Raw genomic sequence first — 26,192 nt, 5'->3', positions numbered from 1 at the left:
GATTAGAGTGTTTATGAAAACTATTATCAACGCTCAAGTCCACAGCGTTGTCAATAGAAATATGTATCTATTTTTACAGGATAATGTTAGAATGTATGTTTTAACAAAATTCCCCACTGATTCATAGGCCAATTAAAGTTTGAGAAGCACTGCTCTATATAATATATCTCACTTGAAAAATTTACAGTGTACCATATTGTTTAAAAAGAAAACAAGCTTGAGAATTTGTACTGCAAAGAAATTTGTTAATTTTCATTATTATTATGAATAATCTGAATATTCCAACTGAACTTGATCATGATCACTTCTTAACAAGACAACCATCAACATCCCACAGGAGGCTAGTTTTCTGTGAAACTCAGATAGGAAAAATAATTTTTTTAAAGATTTTATTTATTTATTCATGAGAGGCACACAGAGAGAGAGAGGGAGAAAGAGAGAGGCAGAGACACAGGCAGAGGGACAAGCAGGCTCCATGCAGGGAGCCCGATGCAGGACTCAGTCCCGGGACTCCAGGATCATGCCCTGGGCCAAAGGCAGGCACTAAACCACTGAGCCACCCAGGGATCCCCAGGAAAATGGATTTAAATGCACAAAATGGGGAAGAAGTAAAGTCAGAAATTTTAAGTGTTAGTTTTTAAATGGTGTCTCCTCCATAAGCTACCTCTGAATTGGAAGACTCATTCCAGTATTCCCAGTTAGATAGACTGATTCTAACATGAAGGATTTTAGTTCTCCATTCATTTGTTAATTCTGCCTACTATTTTCAAACACTCAGTTAAGGTCTGTGAAACCAAGAGTGATCCAGGATTTCAGCAGAGGAAGAGGGAAAATAAGTTAAAATAGGATGTGAATATAAAATGTTTACAATGGGTGGACACATCCATTTGGATAGACTGTAAGTGAATTTGCCTTAAAATGAACCCTCATTTGGGGATCCCTGGGTGGCGCAGCGGTTTAGCGCCTGCCTTTGGCCCAGGGCGCGATCCTGGAGACCCGGGATCGAATCCCACGTCGGGCTCCCGGTGCATGGAGCCTGCTTCTCCCTCTGCCTGTGTCTCTGCCTCTCTCTCTCTCTCTCTCTCTGTGACTATCATAAATAAATAAAAAAATTAAAAAAAAATGAACCCTCATTTGTTGCAAACTCCACACACTCTATCAAAACGTTGTAATATTAGAATTAGCCTATTGAAAACTGAGGTCCTCACTGATAACACTGGATTGGCTCTGAATTGTTTTACGTATTCAGGATTCATTAGATGGATGGATGGATGGATGGATGGATGGATGGATGGATAGACAAATATCAGAGAGTAGAAAAAAATTATTGGATTTGGAATCAGTTACCTAAATTTCAGTCTTGGTTCTTTAATTCTAGAATACTGTAGCGGCTTTAAACATAGATTTCCATTGAGAAGTGGAATCTCCTTGCTCCATGAATCTGGGTGGGCTTGTTACTATTTCGTGGAAAGAAAATGATAGAGGTGAGACTATGTGTCCTCTAAGGCTCAGTCATAAAAAGTTATGCAACCTGTCTTGGAAGGGTTGCACTGATTGAAGTCAGTCACCGTGTAAGTTGACTACCCAGAGTCTACCGTGTTGGAGAGGCCACTTGTAGAAGCACCAGTCGCCAGCTACAGCTGAGCTCCAAGCCAACAAAGAGCATTAGCTGCCCCTTAAACTGTGTGAGTGAACCATTTTGAAAGTCCCGCCAGGCTCAGTCTTCAGGGTACTGCAGCCCCACATGGTGTTTGACCAAAGTCACATGAGAGACTCTGAACAAGAATTGCCCAGCTAAGCCCTTCTCAAATTCCTGATCCACAAAACTGTAGGCAAAATAAAGTGGTTGCTGGTTTCAGCTATGACAAAATTAATTTATGATGCAGCGGTAATAACTATAACAGTGTTCTGGGGTGAGTCACTTACTCTCTTTAAACTCTTACGCCTTACATTTCCAATAGGAATATCATCTCTTTAATACCGTCGCAAGGCTTAAAGGATATTATAAATCTTAGAATACTGAGAAAATACTTGTAGTTTTATTTTGTTCACTTATTTATATGTTTAACTCAACATATGTATTGAATACTTACTATATTTCAAGTCTTTTGTCTCTATAGTAGCTTCCTATTCCTTTCATTTTAAGAAAATAAATTCCTTAAAAGTATAACATAGCAGAATTGAGTTAAACATGAAGCTATGGATACATTTTAAGAGCAGTTGGGGCGGGGGGAGAAGTATGTCTCAAACTAAAGTGAAAAGCAACCAAAAATTATAATGTGAGAGTTTGATGACTATACCCTGCACATTTTAAAGACATAATATATATATATAATTATAAGGTGTATAATCTTAGCTGAAACACAGGCAGCTGAGTGTATCACCCAGCTTTTATTTCTGTTGATTCTGTTCTGAGGCACTATAATGTTCTGGAAGAACTGTTTTGATGAACAAGTTAATCCTGCTCTTAAAGATTAATAAGAACATTTAATTCATTTTAAATTTACTCTATTGTCTTTAATAGCCAAATAAACCAGGAGGGTGGGGAAGGTTGTGGCTTAATTTTCCATCTGCACAATGTGGCTTAACTAAATGTGATTTAATGAGTTAAATTAAATGGGTGTGATATATCAAATTGCACTTCCTGCAGAGAAAAGCAAATTCAATGATGTGAGCCACCAAACACAGGTGTTTTTTTTTTTTTTTCCTCCTTCACTAAGGGAACTAAAATATTTCTTAAATCAGCTGTTAAATACCTAAGTGATATGCTTTTGGTTCAGATCTGATGTCATTAATATTTATTTTTAATCAGCTCTTTTTGGATACAGCTTCAGACCCATTTTTAAGAATGTTGACAAATTTAGACACTTGTGTAACAGCCAGCACACACCAAATACAAAACATTTGTCCCACATTATAAGTTTGTCTATGAATTTCCCATTTGGTGTCCATCCCTTTGCCTAAAAATCGTACCCTGTCCAGGCAACCACAGATCTACTTCATGTGATTATGAATGTGATTTGCATCTGGCTTCTTTTGGTCATCATAATATTGGGATCCATCCATATAGTTGCACATATCATAGTCCATTCCCTTTGGGATGAATAGAATATACTTACATGGATATGTCACAGTTCATGTAACCTTTCCCTTGTTAATGGACATAGGGTTGTTTCTAGATTTTGGTTACCATGAAGAAAGTTGCTACAAATGTTCATATACAGGTCTTCATGTAGACGTAGGTTTTTGTTTCTCTTGGGTAAACACTTAGGAGTAGAATTGCTGGTAATTGCATGTCTAATTTTATAAGAAACTGTCAAATTGTATTAAAAGGTGATTGAAATACTTGTCATTCCCACAACAGTACATAAGAGATCCAATTGTACCATGTCCCCTTTCAGTTTTGTAGTTCGTTTCAATGTTAGCAATTCTAATGAGTGCTTGCTGATATTACTTTGTGGTTTTAATTTGCATTTATTTGATGACTAAAGGTGTTGAACATCTTTTCAAGTACTTATTTGCTCGTTCTTTGGGTTAGTGTCTGTTCAATTGTTTTGCCTGTTTTTATCTGGTTATTAGTCTTATTAAGTTGTAAGGACTTATTACATATTCAGGATATAGTCCATCGATTTATATTTTGCAGAAGTTCCCCACCACCTATTTTGTGGTTTAAGTTGTTGGTTTCTTTGCAGTGTTTCACAAAGTGTACAAGTTACCAATTTGGATGAAATTCAAGTTATATTATTTTTTTCTTAGGGTTTGTTCTTTTGATGCTCTAAGTATTTTTGGCTAACCCAAGATCACTAGGATGCCTTATAAGATTTTATTCTAGACTGTGCTAGTTTTAACATTCACATTTAGGTGTCTAATTCAATAAATTGAAGTTTATTGAAATAAATTTCTGATTGCCTGAGTTGGATAGCACATTGTTGGGTTGATATTGTTTAAAAAGACGATTGTTTCCTCATTAAATTATCTTAAAAGATTTGTCACAAATGAATCAACTTGAAAGAAAAAGAAAGAAAGAAGAAAGAAGGAAAGAAAGAAAAGAAAAAGAAAGAAAGAAAGAAAGAAAGAAAAAAAGAAAGAAAGAAAGAAAAAAAGAAAGAAAAAGAAAGAAAGAAAGAAAGAAAGAAAGAAAGAAAGAAAGAAAGAAAGAAAGAAAAGAAAGAGAGAGAGAAAAAAAGAAAGAAGAAAAAGAAGGAAAGAAAGAAAGAAAATGTCAAATGTATAGATCAGTTTGAAGAGAATTGACATCTTACAATATCTTGGTGTTGTAATATATAAACACAGTATATCCCTCCATATATTTAGGCTTTCTATAAATTTTTCCCAGAAATGATGTGCAGTTTTCTGTGTGTTATCTTCCATGTATTTTCTCAAACTTACTTGTATTTCATTATTTTGGTACCATTGCAAATAGTATTTAATGCTTTTGCAAATAACATCATCTTTTCTTTTTCAGCTGCATCGTGATAATTGCCTACCATATATTAAATAATATTGTGTTAAATACATATTTTAGTTCTGATAGGATTTTTGTAGTTTCATTGATATTTTCTGCATCAACAATTCTACCATCTATAAATTAAAAAAAAGTTTTATTTTTTCTCCAATTTGTATACATCCTATTTTTACAATGCTAGGACTTCCTGTAAATTTTGAAGACAAGTGGTTGATAGTCACATGCATGCCCTTATATTCTATGTCTATTCATTCTGTTTCAATTAAAGAAAACAGTTTTGACATCTCAAAATATTATGCAAGTTTTATTTCTCATTTCTCCTTCAGTTTCATGTTTTTTATATGTCTTGGCACTGTTATTAGATGAATACACATTTAGAATTGTAATGTTCCTTGATGAGTTGATTATTTTTATCATTATGATGTGTCTCTCTTTACCACCTATAATGATTCTTATTCTGAGGTCTACTTCCATATTAATATACACAATCCAGTTTTTTTTTAAATTAGTGTTTGCATAGTGTGTGCTTTCCAACTTTACCTTTATCCTATATATGCATTTTTCATTAATATTTCTTGTAGAGAGCAAACTGATTGATTGTGCTTTGCTATCAATAGCTTTGGTTCAAGTTTGTCACTTTAAACCAAAGTTTGCTCATTTATTTATACTATATGCTCTATTTCTTTTTTTCTTCTTTTCTGCTTTGCTTATTATTTTTTTTCCATTAATTAATATTTACTTTCTCTTACTTCTGGGACTCTAATTACATTTTTTAAGTCTCACTGATACTGGCTCACAAGTCATTGATACTTGGTTTAATTTTTACAGTCTTTGTATTTCATTTTAAATAATTTCTCCTGCTGTATATTCAAGTCCACTAATCTTTTCTTGTGCTATTTCTAGTCAGTTATTAAATCTTATTTGGCATATTTTTTATTTTAAATATGTATTTTATATCTCTAGATATTCTGTTTGGGTCTGTTTTAATAATTCCATCTAACACCATTGTGTTCACATTTTTATTGAACATTTAGAATGTGCTTGTGTATGTATGATTTTAATGTCCATATTTGATAGTTGTGTAATTGCTACAGGTAACTGAGTGATTCCCAGAGGCATGTAAGTGCTTAAATTCATTCAATTTATGGCTCTTCTGTAACTGTTATTTCCTTGACATTTTTTTTCTCATCCAGCTTGTGTCCTTTATGACATATGTGCATATTGATTTTCAATCAGAGACTCCACTCTGAAATAGCCTTCCTGTCTTGTTCTCCCTAACCTATCCATGTACTCTTGTCTTAATGAGTCTTCTGGTCTCTGCTTGGCTTCCCATGTTTTGCTGAAGCTGGAACATGCTTCACTGGAGAAATTGTCAGGTTCACCTCATTTGTTGATTTTCCCTTTGAGATTGTTGTCTTGCATTGGCTATTAGCCAGGGTCCCAAAACAGCTGTTTCATATATTTTGTTCAATTTTCTATTTGTTAGAGCAGGAAGGGACTTATCATTATGAATGATCTTTCATGAAGAGAAATAGAAATTTCCTCATCCTATTTTAAATGCAAAAAATTGGCAAGATGAAATTAATGTGCACTTTGCCATTACGTTTCTAATTCATATGATACATATTAAATGCATTTTAAAAACCAAATAATATACAATAGTATATTTAAAATATTGAGACAGACGTAATGAAGCAAAGTACTCTGAATTATCTGAATTAGTTGTCAAATGCTCTTGATATTAACCCTATTAGCCCTATTTCTACTACTAACCATTGGCTAGATTTTATTTTTGAACACCAAATACTCTAGTTCTTTTTTGAAGTGCCCCCTGTCGGAGGGAAGATTATAAGGTTTGACCCTGAATAACTCAAAATCAGCTATGAGATTGACATGGCTAGGAGAATGTGGACAGAGATGCCATGTACTATTCCTGGGTAGGGGCTTTGTCACATTCTTTTCCTTCACGAGCTCATTCCATGTAGGAGTTGCTCTATCAAAGAGTAGGATCCTGACTGAAAATGACATGAAGTAACATATCATAACTGGGTTAATGTATACCTAACCCAAGACAAGTGTGTAATTCAAAGAAGAAATAAAACTTTAGTTGTTTTGTACCACTCACATTTTTTGATCTTTAGTTACTTTGACGTAACTTAGCCTATTTTAACTGATGAGTCATGCAGTTTTATCAACCTAATAAGTTCTTTAATCTCAAATTCATTAATTATGAATTTTAAATAATCCCTATAGTATATTACATAAAATTTTCTTGTGGTAATTTAGTTCATGTGTAGATTCAAGTACAATCGCTAATTAAGGACAGTGCATAAATATAAAGAACTCATCCTAAGCCATATTTAGTTCTTAAATATAGCATTTTAATCTATTCTGTTAACTTTATGAGAATATAAGTTCAAATTTTGAAAGAACTTGGTCTTTAATGGCCTGTAATTTCTGCCTAGTAAGTGCCTTAAATTTTTAAAGCAATCTTTTCTTTCAAAATTTTAGCTCCAAATACCTATCATCTGTCAACCATAAAATACACTGAATGATTACGTATTCATTGTATACTTTATGTCTATTTTATTTACTGAAATTTTCTGTGCCTCTTCAAAAACTCTAAACCCTATTTAAAAAGAAAGATTGTTCCGTTCTTTGATGTTTTATTCTCTAGTAATCTTATACTGCAAAATAAATTGAAATTTAGTTATTCCCTTAAAAGATATAAAAATGTGCCTCCAGTACATTTTGCAGCCCATAACAAACCATTTTGCTTCCCTTCCTAAAAATAGCTTTTTTTTTTTTCTTATGCTTTTAATCCCAATCTCTCTTTTGAGAGACAGGAATGATCCTTTTAGGTAAATTACTATATTCCAAACAGTCATATTTTCCAGCTATAATACAAAGATTCCCTAAAGTAATAGAAACCACTAACATGACTTTTTGACAAGAGAGATAAAGACGAAGTGTGGGTAAGACATTTATTTCATCGTCCCAGGTCCTTATTTTGATCTCCAGTATCTTTTATCATAGCATCATACACATGTCAGTTCTTTACACATTCTTGGAGCTTTAAAGAAAGGGACGAGGTTTTTCATTTCATGTTCAAATCTATTCAAGGTTTATTTAGGTATTCTTTTGTGTTCTATCTAATCAGACTTTCTGAAATAAAAAGGGCTTGTGCTAAAACTGTGTTATGGACCAAACATAAGAAAACACTTTTAGAACTATGTTCTTTGGATTAATATCTTGTGCAGCTTCCCAAATAGATACATTTGCTATAAGACATTTTAGAGCATTCAGCATACCCCAGGCTGTATGATTCCCCAAATAGGAGGTACAGTAGGCAATAGTTTCTGGAATCATTGGACCGTGGTGTCATCTTATTTATAGAAATCTTGCAAGATGTCACTCCCTAGATCTTCTTTTACAAACAAAGGAATAAAGCAATGAAATTGTGTCTTGGAAAGAAGATAGTACTTGTTTGCCAGCGAACAAATAAGGTTCTTACTCACCTGAGAGGAACATCCTCTTTAACAGAGATTGTTACCTCAGGAGTGAGGTGTGATTAGACCTGACATTTGAAGATCCAGTAAGATTTATATAATATTCTCTGTCTGAACTCTAACAAATCATTCAAAAGCTATATCCCTGCAGCTTGCTCTGAATTAAGCTGTTTCATCCACACTTGTCACGCAATGAAAAAGAAATCACCCCACTTGCTTCAAAACGTATTTACCTGCAATAGAAGTGTTTATTTCATTTTTCAGAAAAGAGTAATGTTTTCTTAAATCTTTGTTTAAAAATCTACCATCACACCAAAGTCTGTCTTTTCAACGGTTAAGTGTAGTTTTCTTTCCATATTCAAACCTAACATCTAGTATTTTCCTTTTATTATTCACATCAGATAAACAAAAATCCCATCACTGTATAACTTCTGCCTAAAATATCTCTGGCTTATCGAGCAATTGAGATAAATGAGTTTCATTCTCTGTCTTCTGAGTCGGGTGGGTGGACATTTATAATATTGTTCTTCCTTTCAGACACAATTTATTAAAGAGGCACACCCAAATCAGAACAAAAAACATAATAATAAAAGTTTTTTTCTGACTATTTCTTTATCTTTTCCTTGGTTTATTTTATAAGGCAATATAATAATACTGGTTTCGACTTTGGGAATTGGAGGTGTTTGATATAAAATATTTATTTGTTATCTTTCTGCCTTGACAAAGCCAACATTTAATAGCTTTCTTGAAAGTGAGAAAAACATCAAGGCCCAGGTGCTTTTCCCAAATTCATCTTTATTCTGGCATTGTTAGGTATCTCCTGGCCTTTCAGCAACCACAAATGTTAGATTTTTTTTTTTTTTTTTTTTTTTTGGCAGTCACATCACTGTCCTCTCTACCTTCCCGAACTTGTGTGTTTTGCACTCTTTGTCAAAACATTAGCAAAGGAAAATTGCTAAACTTCCACAGGAGGTGGAAGTCTAAGGTCTAGCTTGTATAAGATTACATTATTTTGACCTCTTGCCACCAAAACCAATACCTTCTGCAATCTGCTTGACTTAAAAAAAAAGGGAAGAAATGTAAGAAAGACTGATTCCCACTTCAAACTAAGCATTTGCTACTAACTAGTGAAGAATTTGTAAAAAAAAAATAGGGAACAGTTACCCTTCCCTTATTTCATGTTTAGTAGGTGCATTGATGTCTATTCCAGAATGGGGCAAAAGAAATTCAAGATAAGCATTCCATTTTTAATATTTTTTTGTTTATTTATTCATGAGAGAGACACACACACACAGAGGCAGAGACACAGGCAGAGGGAGAAGCAGGCTCCCTGCGAGGAGCCTTATGTGGGACTCGATCCCAGGACCCCAGGATCATGTCCTGAGCCAAAGGCAAATGCTCAACTGCTGAGCCACCCAGGCATCCCAAGCATTCCATTTTTAAATGTTTGTTTTTCTCTCTTTCTTTTATTTATTTCTAATTTCCCCTTTGCATTGAACAACAGCAATTTTCAGAAAGTTGTTTTTCTATTATATGTCAGGCAATGAACCAGTCACTCTGTCCCATCATATTCTGAGCACCCAGTTTTACAGAATGGGAAATTAGAACCTAGAGAAGTCCTATGACTTCTCTAACCTCAGTAAATGAATCAGTATCAGACTTTTCACACTGAAGAATGTATTTCTACATAATGATTCTATCCTTTCATAAATGAGAAAGTAATGTATATGGCACCAGTTCTTTATGACTCATCTGCTAAGAAACATTTTGTTTGTAATGGAAGATCTTATCAGTCTAAAATTAGAGTCAAATGGCCCATTTGACTGTACTGGGATTGCTAATCATTTGGTTCTTTGTCTGTGAAAACAGAAACTGGTGCGATCCAAGCTGGATGAAGGTTCAGTGATTCATCTGTGAAAGGGTACAGTTCCAATTTCGTGGATTTGTGTTTTATTTGAGGCAAATTATGCTCAGAAACTGTGATTCTTTGCAAATAATTTAGTTAACATGGGTTCCCTGTAGGAACTATAATTTATAATAATAATAATATTTCACAAACTGATACCATACAGGATAATATCTCTTAACAAGCTAATAAAGAAGTAACATATGCCAAACCAATGTTTCTCCAAACAAAGGAGAAATGAAAGAAATAAAGCCCAAATTTAGCTGGCGTGTACCTTTTTAAAAGCTCATATTCAGAAGCACCGGCTTAGCTGAGGAAGAGCTGATGTTCACAGCTGTCAACGCAAAACAAAAGTCCCTTGTTACTAGAGCACATTGTTAGGGAAACGGAGGTGCTGATGTTAGCAGGCGAGATGATCTTCTTTATAAGGCCACTTTATGGTTTTTAGCACTGCTGGCAGACTTGGCTTGCACAGCAAGAGTTAATGCTCAAGGTCATCAGAGAACTATTTAGATCAGCAAAGCATAGCCTTGTACAGACTGAACACTCTAGGCAAGTCCTCACAAATTCTTGATTTTTAAAGTTTAAATGTCTAGGGGCACCCAGGTAGCTTAGTAGGTTAAGCATCTGACTTCTGCTTAGGTCATGATCTCAGGAACCTGGGATAGAGCCCCCAGTAGGCCTCCAAGCTCAGCAGGGAGTCTGCTTCTCTGTCTCCCTCTGCCCCCCAATAAATAAATAAAATCTTTAAAACATAAATGAAATAAAATTTAAATGTCCATTATGTTATAGCCATTTTTCCCCACGTTTATCAATCAGCCCCCAGTGGCTACTGTCATCAGTTGAGCCACTGAGTGCTTACTGACAATAACAGATGTCATTGACAACATCCTGACACAGTTTCCAGAATGTGAACACATTCACTCCTAGATCAACATAACTTTAAGTGAGAAACAAGAAAATCAAAACAACTTCACTTAAGTCATGAATAAGTGGATTTTTTTTTTTTTTTAAAGACTGGCTGCTTTTTTTTTTTTTTTATTTGTTTATGATAGTCACAGAGAGAGAGAGAGAGGCAGAGACAAAGGCAGAGGGAGAAGCAGGCTCCATGCACCGGGAGCCCGACGTGGGATTCGATCCCGGGTCTCCAGGATCGCGCCCCGGGCCAAAGGCAGGCGCCAAACCGCTGCGCCACCCAGGGATCCCTGAATAAGTGGATTTGAAGCCATAATACAACAATGTAGAAACTATGGGGTAATATCCCAAATTTTTGTTTCGTTATTTTTGGTTTTTGTCTATTGTCTTATTAAATCTTACACAAAATGAAGGAATTAAAAAAAATTATCAGTAAGTATCAAAGCCTAGAGCAAGCCATGAATATCATATCTAACGTTTCTTTTTACAGACAAGAAAACTATTTATGAGGTTGGGAATTAATCACCTCTCAATGGCCCCACCTCAGCATACCATCACATTAGGGATTAGGGTTTCAACATATGAATTTGCCAGCACACAGAACACAGTAACATCAAAGACAGAGACAGAGAAAGAGATACAGGGAGGTTGGAGAGAGCAAAGACATTGGGAGAGAGATGGAGAGAGATTTATTTAAAGGAATTGATTTAAGTGATTGTGGAGAGGCTGCTGAATCCAAAATCTGCAGGGTAGACCAGCCAGCTGGAGACCCAAGAGAAAGTTGTCATTGCAACCTGAGTCCAAAGGCAGCCAGGAGTCAGAATTCCCTCTCCTGACAAGGACATTAGTCTTTTTTTTAGCCTTCCACTGATGGGATGAGGCCATTGGATTATGGAGAATAATTTTCTTTATTCATAGTCTACCTATTGAAATATTAATCCCATCCAAAAAAATCTTTATACAGCAACTCCTAAACTAGTGTTTGACCAAACATCTGTGCACTGAAACCTAGCTAATCTGACATGTAAAATTAACCTCCACAGTTCCACTGAGCCAGGAACAAGGCAAGGATTCCACTGTTTTCACTATAATTTAATACCACATTGTATATTAACCAATGTGATCACCTAAAAGGAAAAAAATAGAGATGCACATTAATAATTAAAAAATGGATAAGACCATCTCTATTTGCTTATCATGAGTATGTATATTTGGAAAAGCCAAAAGAATAAATGACAAAAGTAACTCAAACACTACAGGCATTCAGCAAGTCAGAAGAAAATAAAAGAAAAAAATGAACAAAATACTTGTGTTGTTCATACAAGCAACTAATTATAGACCTGGTTGGACAAAAATTATAGTACAAATGTGTAAAAATATTTAGTAATAGACTCAATATGATATGCACAAAATCTATAGGATAAATCTTGACAGTATAGCATAACTTAGCTTAACTTTCTTAAATAAGACCCAGAATTATAAGCAATAAGATTTAGCCTTGTAGTATCACTTATCCCTAAAATTAAGAAAAACATTATCTGAGTCAAAAAAAAAAAAAAAAAGAAAAGAAAAGAAAAAGAAATGCTCGGATACCTGGGTTTGTCAGTTGGTTAAGTATCCGACTCTTAATTTCAGCTCATTCATGATTTCAGGGTTCTGGGATCAGCAGGGAGTCGGCTGGAAGATTATCTCTCCCTCTCCCTCTGTCCCTCCCTCCACTTGTTCTCTCTCTGTCTCTCAAATAAATAAATCCTTTAAAAAACCTTTTTGGCAAAATAATTAGATCACATATAAGTAGCATGGCCATATTATTTATTATCTAGTTGGGAAACTTTTAGTAGTACAATTTCATTTTACTAATAATTATGGTGAACACCAGGCATAAAACAGAATATGTCATGGCTTGACTTTTAAAAATAAGTCAAGTTAGTATAACACTCCCTTCACCATACTGAAACACCAGAAAGATGAACAAAAAAGACCATGTGAGTCAGGGATTTTATATCGAAAATTAACCTTCAAGTAAAAAGGCTACTGACAAATTATTTTTAACATAGAAGAGCTTAGGGAATATCATTCTCATGACTCATTGTTAATAAAACTATCAAAGGACAAATTTCAAGTTAACAGAATATGACAGAGGAAAACTTTTTAAAAAAGTACTAGCGATAAACAATGGATATATTTAAAGGTAAATCTGAGGCATCAAATAATGCCTATAAGGTTAAGATAGACTACAAATATATTATATGGCCTAAAATTGGAGGAATAATATAACTTACAAAAATTCAAGAAGATGGGAGAGAGACAGAAGTAGACGAGCTCATAAATGATCTCCTCTCTAATAAATGAAAATTAAGGATAATTTTAAGCTGAAAGAAATAAAAGCTCAAGGAAAATTTGAGTTTTGAATTAGTAGAAAGGTGAAACACAAGATAAATCATGATATTTTAAAAAATTGAGTGGGGGAGAAATTAAAGAAGGGGAAAAACATAAAAGTAATTATATTTAGATACATAGTAGGGAAAAATATAAATTGAAAGCTCTCCAAAGAAAAAGGGAGGAGAACATTTTACTGCCTTAAGTGCAAAATTAAAATGCTCTGCTAAAGTGGAAAGGATTGAAGAGAATATAGTCCTATATGTTACTTTAAGAATTGTCAGCGTTTTTATTTGTTTTTTAGAGATTTTATTTATTTATTCATGAGAGACACAGCAAGACAGAGAGGCAGAGACACAGGCAGAGGAAGAAGCAGGCTCCATGCGGGGACCCCAATGTGGGACTCGATCCGAGGACCCCGGGGTCACACTCTGAGCTGAAGGCAGACACTCGACCACTGAGCCCCCAAGGCATCCTAAGAATTGTCAGCCTTAAGAGATTGACGCTAAGCAGAAATCATAGCAAATATGGTGGAATGCCCTCAAGAGCTTGAAGATGCTTAGAGATGTTGGTAGGGGAACAACAGCACTTCACTGACACAAAGTCATTTATGAGGACCATTCAGTCCTCCCCTTGAGCCATCAAATATTTTTGGGAAAAAGGACTGTAGTTGTGCAGTAAGGTAGAGGGTTTCCAACACATCAAAATTGAATTATGATTCCCAATTTGATCCCTCCCAAGTGTATCCATGAGCTGATGGTTGGCAGACTGAGAAGTAAAATTTCAGTTGAATATCTAATGCTAGACATATATTACACATAAACATACACATTCATAATATATATTACTCCATATATATGTATAGTTACATAATTATTATCCATACATGCATAGGAAAGATTCAAGGTCACTCGTATTAGTTGAGAAACAGGCTCAGTCTATATTTAGAAAGTCGTGTCTTTATTTTATATGTTTATGTGTCATATAATAAAGTTGTTATTAGGTTTAGATTAAATGCTACTATTTTGAGATGGGATCCTGAAATTCCACTTTCTGTGTGACATCAGTGATGATGGACTTTAGGGCCTCAGTTTTTTTCCTACACATGGTACTAATAATACTGATAATGCTGATAATTACTTTGGTGTGATGATTAACTGAAATCCTATATAGAACACTATGGAGTAAAAAAAGCTTGACACATTGGTGTTCACTATCTGGCTGTTTAATTAATGTGCCCACGACTTAATATTAATGTACTGAGGATAAAGAAATGTTGCTTTAATATTATTTCAGCTTCTTTCACTTAAAACAACACATTTCCTTGGCCAGTATCCTGTGAGTTAAGGCATTCTGCAACCCATTGGCAACTTACCAAATGGTATTCACGAAATAAAGATTTGTCTTCTGTAGATTCAAATTTTTATGGTAATAAAAAATAGTGCCACGTTGTGTCCTCTTAAGCACCTCTCCTATCAAAAATATTATTTTGTTTTACTGTGTTTAGCCAGGTGTGGAAATGTGAGTAACAATTTTTGCAACTTTGGCCTTGCTTTATCACTCTTTCACTGTTTTGGTTTCAATCATCGACCTAGTGGCAGCTGTCAGATTACAGTTGCTGAATGGTTTCCCATCATGAAATGCCTTCTTAGAAACCCAAGCTGAAATGCTCTCAGCTGGGTTGATTATGAAAATTGTAGGGTTTTTACAAGATTAAAAACAGCATGCCTTGTCTAAAGCAAATATGGGAATGAAATGTCTGGTTTAGCCGGTCAGTTCTGCTTTAGAAAACCTACTAGCCAAATGATAATCAAGAGAAGAAGAAAGGCAAGAAGGCAAACTCATCTTATTAATAATAAAGGAGGTGGAATTTAATAGGAAGTCAGTTTTAGTCACAGTGATAGTTTAGCTATAATATTTGCAAAGTGTAATGCAATTATAATGTTGAATATAATGAGGACATGGTAAGCAGTCATTAGATTGCTGTTGGAGAGGGGCGCCTGGGTGGCTCAGTGGTTGAGTGTCTGCCTTTGGCTCAGGTGGTGATCCTGGGGTCCTGGGATCAAGTCCTGCATCAGGCTCCCTGCATGGAGATTGCTTCTCCCTCTGCTTGTGTCTCTGCCTCTCTGTCTCTCATGAATAAATAAATTATTAAAAAAAAAAAAGATTGCTGTTGGAGAATGCAAATTCATGAACTCTTTATAGAAAACAACTTGGCAACAGGTAACATGTATTAATACACTTTTGCATAGTTATATCTTTAATCCAGAAGTTCCCCTTTTATGACTACATTCTATGGAAAACCTTGCACATAAATGGATAAACACCGTCCTATAAAGATTTGTTTACATTAATCAAATGCAAGAGATTGATTTTCAAAAATTGGGGAAAATTTAAATATATATATGTGTGTATATATATATATATATATATAATCTTTGAACTTCTAGCTTTCAACAAATACTTTATTTACATCAGATTCACCCTCCTGCTGGTAACAAAAACTTCAGGAAAGGATCAAACTGTTTGGAGGCACTGGAAAGCACACGAAAGCAAGCAAACCCCACAAGTGAAACAGTTCTTGAAATGAGAGAAACACGGGAGGTCAGATGAACATTTATCTCACTCTTCCCTGAAGCAACTCTGCTGTCCACAAGTCTTATGAGGAATAGGGCTCAAGAAGAAAGTGGCAAACTTCTTGGGCTGAGGAGGACTCAGAGGTCAGACTTTCCATGTGGACAAAAACATCAGAAGATGTTTGGAAACAGAAGAGTAATGGAAACTCTAAAATAACATATAAAATAAAAATTCCAAACCTGGGGCACCCAGATGGCGCCGTCAGTGAAGCATCTGACTCTTGATTTTGGCTCAGGCCATGATCTCAGGGTCATAAGGTCAAGCCCCACATTAGACTCCATTCTCTCTCTCCTTCATTCTCTGCCTACCCCCTACTCTGCTCACGCTCTCTCCCCTCCCCCATAAGAAAATTAAATTGAACAAATAAAACATTAAAAAAGATTGAACTCCTTTAAAAGGAATTCTAAACCTAAAAAAAAAAAAAAACACAATACTCAAAAATGTCAGTGGATGAACTTGATAGGAGATTGGACAATACAGAATAAAAGGTCTGTGAACTTAGGGAAATGGATATTATCCAAGCTAATTTATAAATCGTAGATGGGAAATACTGAGAATTCCAACAACCTGGTCATGATATGAAGCTATTTAACATATGTCTGAATGAAATACTGGATGATATTAGAGAAAAACTAGGACAGTCAACGTTAAGGAATATTAAGGAAGCAATGGCTGATAAGTCTATATGTTCCATAAAATAGTAAATCCACAGATTTGAGAGCCTCAGCAAACATTAATTAATATTAATACAGAGAAAACCATAGCTAAATACATGATAGCCAAAATGCTGAAATACAAAGATGGTGGTAAAATCATGAAATCAACCAAAGCAAAATGGCTTTCTTCATGTAGGGAAATAATGATACAATATTGGCTATTGACAGAGAAAAATATCTGTCAAAATTCTTGCCTTAAGGATTCTGAAGGTAGAGCAAGACTTAATATACTCGTGAATGTTGGTAAGATGACTTCCAGGTTGAATATTGAAAGCGTCAGAGATAGAACATTCAGGTTCGGAAAGAAAATGATTTGCCCATTTCATAATTGGATTGTTTGTTTCTTTGCTGTTGAATATAAGAAGTTCTTTACAGACCTTGGATACTAGCCCTTTATCTAATATGTCACTTGCCAATATCTTCTCCCATTCTGTAGGTTGTTTTTTAGTTTTGTGGACTGTTTCTTTTGCTGTGCAGAAGCTTTTTATCTTGACATGAAGAGAAATCTCACAGAGGAAGACATAGACATGGCAACAAGCACCTGAGAAAATGCTCCGCATCACTTGTCATCAGGGAAATACAAATCAAAACCACAGTGAGATCCCACCTCACCCCAGTGAGAATGGGGAACATTAACAAGACAGGAAACGACCAATGTTGGAGAGGATGTGGGGAAAGGGGAACTCTCCTGCACTGTTGGTGGGAATGTGAACTGGTGCAACCACTCTGGAAAACTGTGTGGAGGTTCCTCAAAGAGTTAAAAATAGATCTGCCCTACGACCCAGCAATTGCACTGTGGGGGATTTACCCCAGAGATACAGATGCAGTGAAATGCCAGGACACCTGCACCCCGATGTTTCTAGCAGCAATGGCCACAATAGCCAAAGTGTGGAAGGAGCCTCGGTGTCCATAGAAAGATGATGGATAGAGAAGCTGTGGTCTATGTATACAATGGAATATTCCTGAGCCATTAGAAATGACAAATACCCACCATTTGCTTCGACATGGATGGACCTGGAGGGTATTATGCTGAGTGAAGTAAGTCAATCGGAGAAGGACAAACATTATATGGGCTCATTCATTCAGGGAATATAAAAATATAGTGAAAGGGATTATAAGGGAAAGGAGAGAAGATGAGTGGGAAATATCAGGGAGGGAGACAGAACATGAGAGACTCCTAACTCTGGGAAACGAACAAGGGGTGGTGGAAGGGGAGGTGGGCGGGGGGTTGGGGTGACTGGGTGATGGGCACTGAGGGGGACACTTGACGGGATGAGCACTGGTGTTATGCTGTACGTTGGCAAATCAAACTCCAATAAAAAATATACAAAAATTTATGGGCATGAAAGGTACAGCAAAGGGAATACAGTCAATGGTATTGTAACAGTGTCGTGTGGTGACAGACGGTAGCTACACTGTGGTGAGCACAGCTTAATGGACAGATTTGTCTAATCACTATGCTGTACATCTGAAACTACTGTAACATTGCGTCAGCTACATTTCAATAAAGAAAAAGTTTTAAAAAGTGTATACCCCCTAAAACTGCAGGGAAGATTAAATGAATTAAAACAAGTACAGCCCTTCCAAAAAAAAAAAAAAAGAAAGAAAGAAAAGAAAGAAAGAAAGAAAGAAGAAGAAGAAGAAGAAAGAAAGAAAGAAAGAAAGAAAGAAAGAAAGAAAGAAAGAAAAGAAAGAAAGAAAAGAAAGAAAGAAAGAAAGAAAGAAAGAAAGAAAGAAAGAAAGAAAGAAACAAGCAAGAAAGCAAGAAAAAAAAATGATTTCTCATCCTATTCTTCCCATATAATCTTCTGCTCTTAGAAATCTGGGGGTCTGTTGGCATTTTTAAAATTTAAAAGCTTTCAGTCCTCTGTCACCCATGCTAATAGTACTTTGCTAATATGACATTCTTAGAATATGTGTTTTCTGCTTACCAAATAATAGTTTACTCCATTTAACAAAAAATGTCCCCACAATTCTCTTCAGACAAGCTTGTATCTCTCTGTTAGCATAACGCTGCTGTGAGACTTCTTTAAGAGTGTTAGAAGAGTCACACGTGCACACACGTGCCTGTACATGCGTAGCTTTGAGTCTGTAGAGTTCTTAAGAAAGACTCTTATCTCCACGTTTCATTTGGTCTTTGGCATTTAGCCTCTTTTCATTTGGAAACATTTATGCTAAATATTAGTGTTAATTTTTGACAGCTGGTAATTTGGAACCCTTTATCACTTGAAACCTTTGTTCCTTTGAGAGAGAAAGCTGTTTAGAAACCAATATCGAGGTGTTGGGTATGCTCCTCATTGGCAGAGGGTCGGTGTTTTGGGATGTTCTCAGCAGATAGAGCTGGGATCGGCTGGCCAAAGAATTTTTGGTAGGATAGTAGACTAATCAAATTTATAATTTAGAAAAATTACTCTGGCAGTACTGTCACGGGCATGTAGTATGCACAAAATATATAAATTATTTAAATGTACATAGAACCCAAAGATAGGTTTTCTTATACTAAGTTCCACATATCTGCTATGTGTACCTCTGGAAGGGACATAGTCTATATACATTTAAGTTCTCTAATATAGCCAAGTTGTTCTTTTCTTTTTAAGATTTTATTTCTTTATTCATGAGAGACAAAGAGAGAGGCAGAGACACAGGCAGAGGGAGAAGCAGGCTCCATGCAGGGAGCCTGAGGTGGGACTCGATCCCGAGTCTCCAGGTTCAGGCCCTGGGCTGAAGGCGGCACTAAATTGCTGAGTTACTGGGGCTGCCCCTGCTAAGTCTTTCAATATATGATTATATTGAAGCAAATGGAAAATAATGATATAGCATATGTTCATGGTATCTTTAGAAATAGAGGCTTCATGTAAATCACACACCAACAACACACATACAGGTGGATTTTGCCATTTTGGAGAGTGGCGATTAGCCCTACATGTAAAGCAGCACTGTGGATAGCTACATTTAAGAAACTGGTATCCACTCAGGAAATGCTGAAGAAATAGTTTTCAGGGAGTTGACCGCCCATTGACTGAGCTGCTTACGCACATTTGCCTACAGAATCAGTTGTTGAATGTTGAAAAACTAATGTAATAAATCACAGCTACTTTTCTACATTTTTATGATTATTTGTTCGTCATCCCTAAATTATATGAGAGGCAATAAAAATTTATTCTAAGTAAAGTCATTATCCTTTTAAGTGAGAGCTATATAGCTCAGGCGTCAAGATATTTGTAAGACAAAGCAATTTTTTTTAAAGGTTCACTTTTTACTAAATAAGCTAGAAGAGAAATTGCATATCACCTCAAAACTGCAATAAGCTAACATCTTCCTAGAAGTGAGTAAGCACATGGAGTAAGTGGAATTTCTTTTTTATAATAATTTTTACTAATTGTTGAATACTTATAAAAATAACTGTCAATATTTGATGCTTGTAAAAATAGCAATAAAATAAAATAATTTTAAAAAATAAAATAAAATAATTTTTAAAAATAAAATAATTTTTAAAAATAAAATAAAATAATTTGTGCTTACCAATTCTAATAAGAAATGGAACAATATAATTTACCGTCAGAAAAATTGCTGTTCTGATTTGTATATATTGTACATAAAGTATATATCTTATACGAATAAACATTCAAGGAAGAAGGACTCCAGTGTTGCACAGACGATTCCAAAGTGGGCTGTGTTCCTAATCCTGAGCTTAGCATCTACAATCATTGATAATTGGCTGCAGGCAAACCTGCCCATCTGTTCAAATTTTGCCAAGAATGCAGAAAATATATATATTCCAAGTAGATATACTTTTTTGATCTTCCCAAGTTATTTGCTGTACAAAAACATCCTTGAAAAGATCATCCTGAGCAAAGGGCTGTGAGGCCTCTGATCACAGGACATGCAGAAATGTGAGTGACACATGCTATGTTGTCTCCCAGTATATAAGAAGTACTTACTAAGCGGTAATTATTGGTTTCACTACAATATCAAGCATGAGATTCATCTATAGAGATTCATCTCATCTGAGATAATAAGTATGCTGAAATATTACAGGTTGTTTTATTCCTGTATTGTCATTTAAGGTTGCTCTCATTAAACCCAATTTAAAACATTGCCAGACTCTGTATAAAATTAATTTCAAATTTAACAACAAAATTTCGGGGCCTCTGGGTGGCTGACTCAGTTAAGCATCTGATTCTTGATTTCAGCTCAGGTCATGATCTCAGGAATCCTGAGATGGAACCCCACGTGGGATTCCACACTCAGTGGGGAGTCTACCTGAAGATGCTCTCTCTTCCTCTGCCCCTCTCTCCCACTTGTGTGCACACTCTCTCTCAAATAACTAAATAAATATTTTTTAAAAAATTAATACTCATTTTTCTCTTTTTCTGAATGTGCATTAAAAAAAAAAAAAACAGATACAGTTGCTGACAGTTTAACTCAAGATGTGGCTTGATTCTGCAGACCTCTGAGCACAACCTAGAAATGATAGAATGAAGGCACACACAATGGATAAGAAATTACAAAAATTAAAGCAAAGTTTTCTGAAACAGCCTTTTTTTATTCAGATAAAATTACTAAAAGCCCTATGAGCTCCACTTACATTATTTAAACCGGGTTGTCAGAGGGCAAGAGGCATAAACTTACCTCTATCAAATTCAACCTTGTTAAAACAATCTCAGTTATTCAATCTAAATGTTCAGAATTTAGGGTTTAACTAAAACTAGAATAAGACAGTTCCTTTCTGACCATATATCCATTATTATATTTAGGCCCCCCTTTTTTTTCTCTGATTAAGTCATCCTCTTAAAGCTTTCTTTCCTCTCATTTGCCACCTCCATATTGATGGATTTATTGAAATCAGTTATCCATGATATCAGATACCCATGATTTATACACATTTGCTCAAGAAATAGAAACATTTGTCCACACAAAGAATTTATATGAATGTCCGTAGCAATTGTATTTGTGATAGGCAAAAACTAGAAACAATATTGATGTCCATCAACAAGTAGATGTTTTATACAAAATAGGATATAGCCCTAATTCCTATTTTATGGATGTAAAATGTCGAGGTTGCTACAAGATCACCACGGTTTTCAGCCATGCCCAGATGGTGGTTCTTTGTGTAGACTGTTCAACCGTGTTGTGCCAGCCGATGGGAGGAAAGACCAGACTCACAGAGGGCTGTTCATTTAGAAGAAAGCAACACTAATGATCTGCACAACCTCTTGAATTTGTGTTACATCACAGAAAGCCTTATCAGTTCAGTAATTCCAGTTAATCTACCAAGATAATGTAATTATGTTTAATTTTGTAAGGTTTACAACAGTGATCTCCTATTTTGGTGTCAGTTTTTCAATAAAGTTTTGATTATGGGCAAAAAAATAAAAAAATAAAAAATAATGAAATACTATTGGACAGACAATAAGGAAAAAAAGTAAGTTGCTAACATATGTACCATGATATTTGATTCTCAAAATCATTAAGTTGATCAAAGAAATCAGAAAGACATAAACACGCACATGCACACAATCAGAAAATAAATGTAAAATTTTATTTATAAAAAAAATTAAACTATCATGGTATAAAGCAGATTCACAGTTGCTTAAAGATCAAGGGCAGAGTGAAAGCTGAACTGTAAAGAAACCCAGGAATGTTAGAGTTGATGGACATGTTTGTATTTGTGGTGAGGATTTCCTAGGTTTATAGAACTATCAAGATATATAGAAGAGTATAACTTAAAAATATTCAAGTTATTGTGTATAAGCTATTCTTCAGTGTATAATATGACAGGGGATTTCTGAAAATTGAAATTCCCCAATGGCATGTCCCAAAATGCATAATGCCCACTGTAATAAAACACACTCCAAAAGAGTCTGGTGTTTCACGCTTTGTGAATGAATTTCGCAATATAATACGATCCTCAAAGAACACTACAATCCTTCCTCATCTCCTCATACTTCTTTATCTTTATTCAGCCTAGAATATCACTCTCAACTCCTCCCATAACATTTCCACAGAATTATATTGTTTCTTTCAAATATGTGCATCAGAATTAGGTTTCTCTACAGTCTCTACTTCCCCAAAATTTCTACTTGAATTTTCCCTGCCCATTTTGTCTACATTCAAATTTCTTCTTTTCTTTTTTTAAACACTTATTTATTTTTAGAGAGGGAGTGAAAGAGAAAAGGAATGGGGTCAGAGGGAGAGAGAAAATCTCCAGCAGACTCCCTGTTGAGCACAGAGCCCAAAACAAGGCTCGATCTCACAACCCTGAGATCATGACCCAAGCCAAAATCAAGAGTCAGACTCTCAACCCACTGAGCTATACTTAGACTTGGAAACTTTGGTGATCTAGATTAAAAGGAGTATAAAGATCTCACCATGATCCATGGGTTTGTAGTTGATAACCCAGATATGATATGACTTTGGAATAGAAATTACATCCTAGCATGAGAACATTATAAGAATAATTTTTTCCTAACAGTGTGAATGAAGCTGAGTTTGACAAGATCAAGAAAACTTGCACGCAGTAATTTAGATGCTTGTCAGAATAAAACACAAGACCACTTAAATGAAGATAACGTATTTTTGGCGCCTTGTTACTTGTCTCCCACAGTATCCAGCATTTTATAACCGAACACAACAAAACATCAGACTTGCACTTAAAACCAAAGGAAGAGGAAGCAGTCAATGGAAATTGAATGTAATATGTGACAGATATTTTAGGTGCAGACTAGGACTTAGTTAGCTATTGAAAATATGAATATATCTGGGAGGTACTGTGAGTTTGGTTCCACAATGCGTATCACAATAAAGCCAGTCAAATGAATTTTTTGGCTTCCCAATGCATATACAAGTTTTGTGTACACTATACTGTAGTCTTTGAAGTGTGCAATAGCACTATGTCAAAAAAATGTACATATTTTAATTAAAAAATAGTTTATTACTAAAAAATGCTAATCACCACCTGAGCTTTCAAGAAGTTGGAATCTTTTTGCTAGTAGAGGATCTCGCCTTGATGCTGATGACTGCTGACTGATCAGGGTGGCGGTTGCGACAGGTTGGGTTGGGTGTGGCAATTTCTTAATGTAACATGTTTGGTGCATTGATTGAGTCTTCCTTTCATGATCATTTTCTCTGTGGCATGCGGTGCTGTTTGAAAGCATTTTACACACAGTGGCACGTCTTCAGAATTGGAATCAATCCTCTCAAAATCTGTAGACGCTTTATCAACCAACCATATGTAGTATTTTAAATTCTTTGTTGCCATTTCAACAATCTTCACAGCACCTTCACCAGGAGGAAATTTTATCCCAAGAAACCATGTTATTGCTCATTTATAAGAAGCAACTCTTCATCTCTTGAAGCTTTATCATGAGTTTGTCACCTCTTCAGGCTCCACTTCAAATTCTAGTTCTCTTGCTGTCTCTACTGCATCTGTAGTTACTTCCTCCACTGAGTCTTGAACCTCTCAAAGTCAGCCATGATGGTTGGAATCAACTTTTTCCAAACTCCTGTTTATGTTGATATTTTGACCACTTTTCATGAATCGCAAGTGTTCTTACCGACATCTAGAATAGTGGACTCTTTCCAGAAGGTTTTCACTTTGCTTTGTTCAGATCCATCAGAAGAATCACTGTCTATGGAAGCTGTAGCCTTACTAAATGTATTTCTTAAATAATAATATGTGAATATTGAAATTACTCCTTGATCCATGGGCTGCAGAATGGATGTTGTATTAGCAGGCATGAAAACAACATTAATCGCATTGAACATTTCCATCAGAGCTCTTGAGTGACTAGGTGCATTGTCAATGAGCAGTGATATTTTGAGAAAAAAATTTTTTCATTGATTTTTGTTGTTTTTGCAGGAACCATCAAGGCTTTGATGTTCCATTTATAAAGCACAGGTAGAGTAGATTTAGTATCATTCTTGAGGGTCCCAGAATTTTTAAGATGATCAATGAGTATGACTTCAACTGAAAGTCATCAGCTATATAGCCCCTAACAGGAAAGTCAACCTCTCCTTTTAAGTTCTGAGATCAGGTGCGGGCTTCTCCTCTCTGGCTATAAAAGTCCTAGGTGGCATCATCTTCCAATAGAAGGCTGTTTCATCTATGTTGAAAATCTGTTGTTTGGTGTAGTCACCTTCATTAATTATCTTAATTCTTAATTTATTGAAAAGGTAGCTTTGTGTTTCGTGTAATAATAGTAACAATGTATTGGGTGATTATATCCTGTGGATGAGAGAAATGAATGACAGCTTTGTCAAAAGGGATGGGAAGGAAAACTTTAGAATACTATGTTACACGATTTCTGTACTACATATGAAGCAATGCATGTGAAAGTGGTCCTAAATTAGTTAAAAATACATAATATATACTATAGGATTACCATTAAAATTATTTTTAAGGAAATGTAATTGAGACTTCTGTTTATCCCCTCCCCACAATGAGAAGCGCTGTGCTCTAACTCCAACCTACTCAACTTGGTTGAAACCCAGCTGGCACCAAAATTCCAGCTTACCACTCTTCTCTCAAGAACCTTGACACCAAACTCATTGGAAACACAGCACAGGTCAGTTAAAAGGACCTGCCCCTAGAGAGACAAAGATACAGATAGTGTAGATGAGGCTATCTATTACATCAAGGCCAATATCTTCTTCAAAAACTGTGAGATTGGGATACCTGGGTGATTCAGTGGTTGAGCGTCTGCCTTTGGCTCAGGGCGTGATTGCAGTCCCAGGATCAAGTCCCACATTGGGCTCCCTGCATGGAGCCTGCTTCTCCCTCTGCCTGTGTCGCTGCCTCTCTCTCTGTGTGTCTCTCATGAATGAATAAATAAAATCTTAAAAAAAAAAAAACTGTGAGATTAAGAATGAAGCTGATAGAACCTTGATAGTTGTAACTCCCTACATTTCTGAGTGCCTAAAAAACTCCAAAGTGCAGTTCCAAAAGATAAATTGAGAAATAAATGTGTACTCTAGGAATCACTAATTTTCTCACTCCTGGAGAGCCTGGTTTTCCACTTAATGCAATTTATGCTAAGTCTGCAAGCGGGAAGATGAGGTGATGAGGACTTCCTTACAACAACTGACTGACAGTACAAGACACTGGACTGACTTGGTGAGAAATCTTTTCACCTTCAGAATGATAAACCCAGCAAGTGCTGGCCTTGCTTTGTGAAGAGACAGTTCATGACCATGTCTTAGGACCTGGAGAGTAAAAGGAGCATGGGCAGACACTGTTTCCACAGTCATGGGCAGCATTTTACAGTAAGATGTACACAGTTCTTGGCCTTGATTTGATAAAGTTTTATACAGAAAAGAGCATGTCTTCACTTAAAGAAATCTTTATTAAGAATTTGGGTTGGGGAGAGAAGAATGGGTTTTCAAAGTATGATTTTAAGTTTTCTGTAGCTTACAGCTGGTGCTTAATAAGAGTAAGTAATAATAAATTTCTAGCATTAAAAATATACTTTAAGGGGGAGATAAATTGAAATCAAAATGTTCAATTAAGTACAGAAGTAAAGGAATAATAGTTATAAAATACAAAAATGATGATTATGAAACATTATAAACATGAGAGATAGTAATCCAACTATATCAATACTCAATTTAAATGTGACCTGACTAAATATACCAGTTAAAAGACAGGAATCATCAGAGCAGATTAG

The 26,192-nt window shown here is 35.5% G+C and overlaps 1 protein-coding gene and 1 pseudogene across 1 annotated transcript; both read left to right on the top strand.

Annotated features, from left to right (window-relative positions):
* Window positions 1-21,551: 21,551 nt before the first annotated feature.
* Window positions 21,552-21,900, top strand: LOC111095093 (40S ribosomal protein S27-like). Its single transcript, XM_038562455.1, has one exon. The coding sequence runs from the start codon at window positions 21,569-21,571 to the stop codon at window positions 21,725-21,727; it is 159 nt and encodes a 52-aa protein (XP_038418383.1). The 5' UTR covers window positions 21,552-21,568; the 3' UTR covers window positions 21,728-21,900.
* A 1,416-nt stretch (window positions 21,901-23,316) lies between these two features.
* Window positions 23,317-25,728, top strand: LOC100682696 (annotated as a pseudogene).
* The last annotated feature ends 464 nt before the right edge of the window (window positions 25,729-26,192 follow it).

The sequence above is a fragment of the Canis lupus genome, chromosome 18 (assembly GCF_011100685.1).
Source record: "Canis lupus familiaris isolate Mischka breed German Shepherd chromosome 18, alternate assembly UU_Cfam_GSD_1.0, whole genome shotgun sequence".
In the NCBI taxonomy this organism is placed as follows: Eukaryota; Metazoa; Chordata; class Mammalia; order Carnivora; family Canidae; genus Canis; species Canis lupus.
This window is presented reverse-complemented; position numbering and strand designations above follow the sequence as displayed.

Excerpts from the sequence above, each read along its gene's own strand:
- LOC111095093 (XM_038562455.1), top strand. The coding sequence starts at position 21,569 with ATGGATGTAAAATGTCGAGGTTGCTACAAGATCACCACGGTTTTCAGC.